The sequence below is a fragment of the Theobroma cacao genome, chromosome 3 (genome assembly GCF_000208745.1).
Source record: "Theobroma cacao cultivar B97-61/B2 chromosome 3, Criollo_cocoa_genome_V2, whole genome shotgun sequence".
Taxonomy (NCBI): domain Eukaryota; kingdom Viridiplantae; phylum Streptophyta; class Magnoliopsida; order Malvales; family Malvaceae; genus Theobroma; species Theobroma cacao.
In genome coordinates, this window is record NC_030852.1 from 28,061,314 (window position 1) to 28,069,846 (window position 8,533).

The window sequence follows — 8,533 nt, forward strand, 5'->3', positions numbered from 1 at the left end:
GTCAGGGTGCAATCTTTTCCAATACATTGACAATACTTCAGGTAGGCTTTTGCAGAAAATTTTGTATTTGTGTCCTGATAGGCTGAAGGAGTGAGGCAAAAGCTTTGATGCGCGTAAATCCTATGTACAATTTAAGGGTCACTTTTATAAGGTTGGGTCGAGTTTTGATAGATCTATTTGTACTAGGAGGCCATATACCTAAAACGAAAAACCTAGGCGAGCGAGAGAGTATGAGACAAAATTAATAAAATAACTTTGGCAATAAATGAAGTTGCTGCAAGAAAAAAAAACACTAGGAATTAAGTAGCCTAATTTTGTTTTTACATGAAGAGAGGTAATTCTATTGATAGCCTTTCTATATTATCAATGGAGATACAAAGAATTTAGCTGATGGAGCGCTTTATTGGGTTCCTTATGGTATCTCTTGTCTTGCCTTTTGTTCATCACTAAAAAAGCTTGTCACCTGACCCCATGAACATTAAAAAAAAAAGGCACTTTCCTCTAACTTTGCCTTTTGTCTTCCTTTTTAACTAGTAGCGAAAATCCCAACTCTTCAATCAGTATTTTCTCCCTTCCCATCAATGTCATTTTCTTGGCAGAGAGGCCAGTGATGATATGCCAAGGTCTGTTTTTGTAATGACACCTTTACTAGGTAGTAGAGACAACAAGCGGTTCAGCTGTTTCTCTGTTGAACCCAGTTTGAGAATACTTCGAGAGTGTTCATGTCAGCTCTGTAATGCTTTTGTGTGAACTCAAGCAGCATAGGCCATGTAAAATCTGGATATATTCTGGGGCTATAAGCGTCCACCAACTCTGTTGGTGGGGTAACCACTTTATCACCCTTTGGACACAAAAAGAAAGCAAGAGATTTTCTTGGGGTATGGCTGTTCACAACCGCCCGGTGCAAGCAACTTTTGTATCTCCCATTTGAAAGAGCCTGAGAATAAAAACCCAACAGAAGGCTTATTTAACATTTTCCGGAAAAACTTTATAAAGCCTTTTAATTAAACCATTATAGTAAAAGAAAAAAATTATGTATGGATTAACTGAACGGTATCTCACCATGAAGGTGTCGCCAATGTTAACGACGAATGCTTCGAAATTTGGGCTAATTGAACGCCATTCATTGTCTACAAACACTTGAAGACCACCAACTCGGTCTTGGTGAAGGATGGTTAAAGACGTTGGATCACAATGAGGCCCTGTTCCTAAAGTGAGGTCTGGTTTTTGGCAAGGTGGATAGTAATTCAGCCTCATTATCGAATCGTTTTCCTCAAAAAATTCTCTAAAATGTGCTCTGCCTACGCCCAGACTAATGGCCAAAAGCTCCATGATCCCAAGAGAAAGCTTGCTCATGGCCTCGCAGTAGTCCTGGTAAACCCTCCTACAGACAAAAACATTCAAGATTTCAGCATTCAGGAACATAGTAACAATCAACATGACATTCTACAGAAAAAGTACAAAGTAGGCTTTTACTGGAAAACATCTTCTTGTTCTTTTTTTTTTAAAAAAAAAAAAAAATTATGCTAACATCCTAATTTCTTACCCGAACTGCCTGAATTCATCTCCCATTTTATTAACAAGGTAATCTTCAACCATCCTGGATGAGTTTTTCTCTGCTGAATAGCGAAAAGAAAGTGTTTCCTTCCATGGCAGCTTGGAGGAGAACCTGCCAGTGAAGCTACTAGCATATCCACAGTGCTCACCAAGTTTTCTGTGAGCCCGTTGCTTTTCACTGAGTGGCAATTCAAAGAAGTTATCCATGTACTTATGAGCATCAGCTACGAGTGTTGCATCGACTCCATGATTAACTACAAGAAAGAAACCATGCTGCTGACATGCCTCGCCGACAAGCCTTGAAGCTTCCTTTGCGGCAGCAGAGTCACCAGACAGGAAGTCTCCTAGGTCAATGAGTGGTACTTGGAGTTCTGGAGCATTAACGCAAGGCTTCTCGTCGTCAGGCCATATAAATTCTTTTGGTATGTTGGAATCGTATTTAAGCACAGAAACATCAAAAACCAGTTGCTTCTGCTCATCATTTCTTTCATCTTTCGGATGGTGAGGCATGGAGGCTAAGTTGGAGACGCAGTCAATTGCCATTGCATGAAGAGTAAATGTTTTGAGACCTAGGAAAGATAGACAGATATATGAGTGATTTTGAGAGTAGTTAAAGGCGGTAAGAGGTGGACTGAGACAGAGAAGGGAATAGTCAGTTATTGGCAAAGAAGAGGAGGGAGCGGCATAAGTTTGAGAGTTGTGATGAAAGAAAAGCCAAGGCCGCTCTCATTGGGGAAATCGGTGAACAAAAATTGGAATCTTATAGTTCCTTTCTCCCTCTCTCTTTCTATCTCTCTTGAATTTAAGTTTTTTTTTGCAAGCAAGGGCTACTCAAAAGGGGGAATTGCAGGGTTGGTGCTTTGTCAATTGGACAATTAGGTAATCTGCTACGAGTTCTAGGGGGTATTGTCTTTTTTATGGTTTGCCAGGAAAGCGTTTCCCAATGGCATTTGGCGTTTTATTTGCGAGAGATATACTAATGTCACCTGCTAAGACCTCACTGTCTTCTAGCAAGGGGGTTTTTGAGTCCTCGTCGGACCCATAAATCTCTGTACCGAAAGGCAAAGCCCAACCTGAGACAGCACTATGCCTTCCTTTATGGGAAGAAATCCTTTGAACTAGACCCAATGACAATGAAAGTATGTGAGAAAGAAACCAAAGCAATTAGTGAAATTCAGTTTATTTTCTTGTTACAAGCTCACTTATCATCATTTTCAATCTCCTTTCCTGTGTATTCCTGCTAACAAGACTTAAAAACATACAGGTTTACAGCATATATTAAAATTGCAAAAAACAGGGAGTACTTTGAATGAGGCTGGCTGTGGTGTTGTGACAAAACTCAAAAAGCACTTGTAATAAGTAAAATTTTTTGTTGCTTACCGGTATGATTGCCCATCAAACATAGTACAACAAGGAAAAGACAGAAAATTCTGCTGTTGAAAATCAGCAAGATCTTTCGGTGCAACAAATGACAGAAATTAAATAGCTCGGGAGCTTTCAAATTTCATGTCAAGGAAAGAGCAATTACCACAGGATTTTGAGCCGCACGCACTCTTTGTTTCGCTCTTGGGTATCAAACTCTCAATGACTTCTGAGAAGTAGGTTGCTTCAAGCCTGCTATGGGTGTAATGGGTGTCACGAGAGTGTGAGATTGTCTATTTATAATGTTCCCAGGGCTAAACTTTGAATCTAAGGCATGCACGTCTCCTGACTTTTTTTTTTTTCCCTGACTAGTCTCAATTTTCTTGACGACAATCTGATTGTTGCCAACATCTTGAGTTCACAAGTTTAATGTGTCCTGGAAGAGGACTTTTGACTGGAGCAGAGTAACATTGAAACTAATGTAAACTGTGTTAATCATTGTCATGTTTTTGGATTCTTCTGCTTTTTTATTTTTGGGCTAAGAAGTTATATCATTTTTATACACATTATAGATTTGTATGAAGATTGTTTTAAGTAGATAGTATATTTTATCATGTGGCCAGTTAACCTATAGATTTTTAAAATATACTAATACAGTACTATATTAAGCCAACAGATAGGTGGCAAAAGTATAAATGGTGAAATCTTTACGGTTTGGTATATTATCAACAAAAAAAAAAAAAATAATAATAATAATGCAACCTAAAGCCCTACTGCCCTACCTCTTGCAGTTCCCATTAGATATTTGGATCTTGTATTATTTAATTCATGTCTATTTTCTTTCTTTTTTGGTGATCTAACTTTACTATGATCGGGAAAAAGCCAGACCTCACTGCCTACCCAACCAATTTGTTGTAACTCAAGCTAGCTAAGGCTACAATTTTATTTTTTATGTAAAATTATAGTTGTTTCTTTGTTCTAATCCAGAGCTACCAGACATATTTTCTGATTTCAGTTATTGCATTTTTATTTTTCCTTATCGTGGTCCAGAATTTGAGTGTTATGTCATGTTATACTACCTACCACGTTGTCCCTAACAATTTTTTTTCTCATTCATGTAGCTATATCTGAGAAAAATGAAATTAAGAAAGAAAGACACAGAAAGTATTAATAGCAAAGTTTAAACACAAATACATATATATATATATATATATATATATATATATTATTTATTTATTAGTNCATATATATATATATATATATATATATATATATTTATTTATTTATGTAAACTCATTTTCATTTTGCTTTTTTTTTGTTCTTCGTATATAGTTCAATATGATAACAATTATAGCACCATCATATTAATTTGTAAGTTAAAAATTTGTAAATTTGATTTTGGATAAAGCTTATCGTCGATGAATTAGGTTATGTGTTATAAATATGTTGGCTCTAATTACTACGCTAATCCCAAGTAGCAATTAATTCAAATCCTTGATACAATTACTAATGATATTGCAAAATAAACTAATTATTAATTAGCAATAGTATTTTTTTTTTATATACAAATACGAGCATTACAACTTTAACTTAAACTTTTTAACAGAAATTCCGCTGGCTCACTGCTCACCTTAAGTTCAAGTGGCTAATTAGCGATATGTTGAAAGGGAATTTTGCCTATTTTATGTAATTCCCGAATTTGAGCACTAAACTAATTTTTGAAATCCCTATCTTGCCATTGAGTGGAGAACAAAAGGTGGCAATTAAAGGTGCTTGGGACTATATATGATGCTGGTGGATTTGACGCAATGTGAATGTCATTCACCAAAAATTAATAAAAAACAAAAAAAAAAAAGAAAGCCATAATAAATTTGCCCTAGACTTGTCATTCAAAGACTCATTTAGATTTGTTGGAGTAAAACGCAAGTGCCCTGTTAGGGACAATACAGTTATATTTCCCTCTCTTTATGTCTACCCAAACATTGCTTGCTTTTTGGCCCATTTACACCATCAATGCATGGCTGGTGGGTCCATATAAAAATATGATGATTTTTATGAGAAAGAAAAAATGAGCACACACAATTCCATTTGATTTTGCTTTCAAAATTTAGAGAAAATAAATAAGCATAATAGTTTAGAAAATTCTTAAATTTGTTTAAAAAAATTTAAATAAATTATTATTTTAAATCAAATAAATCTTTATAATTAATAATTGATTAAATATCGTTCATTACAATATTATTTGTCATTTTATAAATTGTGATACTGATGTAACGTTGACGTAAAATGTGAAAATACTATGTGCTCATGTCATTAGACCACATAATCCTGCAACGTTATTAACATATGACATAAAATGACAAGTAAAGTTTTGACTAAATATAATCAATCAGTCCTTAGTTATAAGAGTTTACTTGATATAAAATAAAAATATAAAAATTTAATTAAGAGTAATAAAAGAATCAAAATTTATTTAAATTTTTTAAAAATAATTTAATTTTTTAAAATATTATATATTATGGGAGCCGTCAACCTCAAAAAATTGTTAGATTATTAATTGGGGATGTCTATTTTCTAACAACATATTTGTGAATAAAATTAAAATCCAAACTGTGTGCTTGTGAAACTCTGCCATATGATACAAGAGGAGCGACAAAATGATAAATCTATTTGTTTCTTTCACTCTTTGCCCTTTCCTTGTCAACCTTTTTCTTATACCTTTTATTCTAACAAAAAAAAAACAATTATTACTGTCAAATCTTTAGTACTGTTTAATAGATTATTGGTTATTTTTTATTTGTTTAATTGATAGTTTTATTTTTTTTAATAAACAGTGAATAATAAAGGCAAATAATAAAAAATAAAAAATAAAAATATCAAACAAAGCGAAACCTTTATGAATTAGTAAAAGATGGCAATTTACAGTCATGCCCTTTGAATATTAATCCTCCCATATATCTGCAATCGCTTTGTTGCACATACAAATATTTTTAAAAGGATATTGAGTCTCATGTTTTAGCTATATTAATTAAAAAAAATAGTTATCTCTCTTTTTATAGTAAATCCTCCCATATTTATGGAAGATGGATTTTTAATCCAACTACTAAATAATTTTAAAAATGGAACTAATAAGTATTTTACACTCCATCTCACCCTCTGTCATTTAAGTCAAATGGACAATATATTTGGGTTCTACGAGAATTTTTTTTTAGAGACCACTCACAAATTTTATATTTAAAAAGAAAATTAATTACATCAATCCATACTGTTAATTTACCAGTTTTAGAATAAATGGTGAATTTTAGAAAACATTTATATTAAATGCATTGTCAATGTAGAATATCTATATATTATTAGCAAAATCATATTGTTAACAAATAAATTTAAAAATTGGAAATCTTAAAATATAAATACTCATAATATTAAAAATATTTATTTAGAAGAATTTTTGAATTTTTACTTTCATATAATGAGGAAGTGACATTCTATAATTAATTGATAGTGTATGAATATTATACATTGACCAATCAAATATAAACCCTTTTAAAAATATTTTGATAGTCTTAACGAATGTCTCTGTTGAGAATATTAATTGAAACATTGATGAATGAAAATAAAGACTTGAGCTCATCATCTACTTCAATTTTATGAATTTATTGTTCCTTTTTTAAGCAGAATTAAATAACTAATATTTTTCTCTATAAAAATAAAAAATAAAAATGAATAAATAAATCAAATTAAAGTACAAGTTGCAACACTTGCAAGACAACTTAAATTTTACTGCTATAATTTAAGATCATTAATAAAAATCTTATGCTCAAAATATGGGATTGTGACTGTTGATACAATATATGGATAATTTTCCTATCAAATTGAAATTTCAAATCCTTCAATAATTATACCAAAAAAAACTAAAAAATTAATCTATGTACCAAAAACTTTTTTTTTCGTTTTATATAAAAAAAGAGACAAATATAAACAGACTATACGTAGGGACACGTGTTAGTTTAGCTATTTAGAATTAGATCTTAAGTCAACCGGTTAGTGGACCCACGTTTAGATGCTACAATTTTATATTATGAAAATGAAGCTCTCCCCCAGGTCCCCAACTGTTCTTCACTTCTTCTATTTATGGTAACTATTTCTATAAATAAATATCCTTTAAATTCAAAATTAACCCGTATAATAAGAAAAAGGGTAATGCTGTTATTTCATGTGAATGCTTTTTACTCCAAATTATAAAAGCACCATGTTTAAAATCTTATGGTAATAGACAATGGAAAGTCAATTTATGTGAAGGGACATTGTTAGGTGTGAATCAGACGAGATGGAAGTGTTAGTAGGTGTAGAAGCACTATGATGGAAATCAAATGTTTTGGGAAATAAAGACAAATTACCATGTTTTCGTAGTTGACATGCATAGTTGCATGTAATAAGGCACTTATTAAAGCTTTGCCTTTTTTATTTTTTTTTCCAATCATAAAAATATCTCTTCAGTGGGAACACCTGTTTTGCTTAGAACATCGGCCTGTCTAGTACAGCATTAGCAATATATCAGATTCGAGATAAAGACATACACTTGGTTTTCATCATGTTATCATCAGTTTGGGAATCAAGATTATTAATTTTTTTTTCCATAAAAGGATAAGAGCTTTTCTCTATACTCTACGAAGCCCATCTTTCAGCTATAGAAACTAGGGAAACATGATTCAGTGATTCCACCTTTTGCAAATCAAATGAAGCAAACAACGTTAGGATGTTATTCTTGAAAAGCTCTATATAGTTTGCATAAAACCAAAGACATGGACATGGATGCTGCAACGAAATTGTGATGTCATGTTACAAAAAAGTTGTAGAGTTTTTGCATTAAAATTAATTAAGAAAAAAAATAAAGCCAAAAAGTGATAACTGTGGAAAACAAGAAGTCTAATGGGGTGATAATACAAGGCAGGAAGAATGGTGGGGATGCTAGATTTGTGTAAGTGTGACTAACTGTATCAACTAAATCTGACAGAAAGATAGGAAAAGAAAAAGCAGAGCATGAAGTTAAACTTATGGTTTCATGTGTTGTTGTTCTTGTCCAGTCGATTACAAAGTGGAAGCAAACAATAAGCTCGTCAAACTAAATCATGAAATCAGTTGACCTTCTTCGCTTTTTATTTTATGCGTGAGTGAGGGAACAAACTCAACATTAGAAGTCCACGCTTAAAATTATTTTCAAACTGAAAATCATATAATCTCATATCCCTAACCATCCCCATTAATCACTTGGCTTTCACACGTCCCCGACAATATCTTGTGAAGAAGATTGATCACATCTATAATGCTCAACAAAACTGAAAGCTTTATTTTAAAGGAATTAAGCGTTTCTAATTAGATTTTATCGACCATCCTTCTATTGTTTGCTGACGTACATGTATTGTCCAAAATATGTGGAGTTTCCAGTTAATTTTATGTACTGTATTTTGTAATCCAATACTACTGCATTGAAATTTACTAATTTTATATATATTGAATTACGGGGGTGATGCATGTATATATCTGAGTGGGGAGGAAAATATTATTGTCTTGCATATTCTAACTTGTTTGTTGAGATTGGAAGTACACGATAAGT

The 8,533-nt window shown here is 32.4% G+C and overlaps 1 protein-coding gene across 1 annotated transcript; it reads right to left on the bottom strand.

Annotated features, from left to right (window-relative positions):
* LOC18605457 (gibberellin 20 oxidase 1) lies at positions 326 to 3,078 on the bottom strand. The gene is made up of 4 exons (XM_007038465.2): positions 2,938 to 3,078; positions 1,547 to 2,126; positions 1,063 to 1,384; positions 326 to 937 (listed from the first exon to the last, which is right to left on the bottom strand). The coding sequence occupies exons 1-4, from the start codon at positions 2,951 to 2,953 to the stop codon at positions 674 to 676; spliced, it is 1,182 nt and encodes a 393-aa protein (XP_007038527.1). The 5' UTR covers positions 2,954 to 3,078; the 3' UTR covers positions 326 to 673.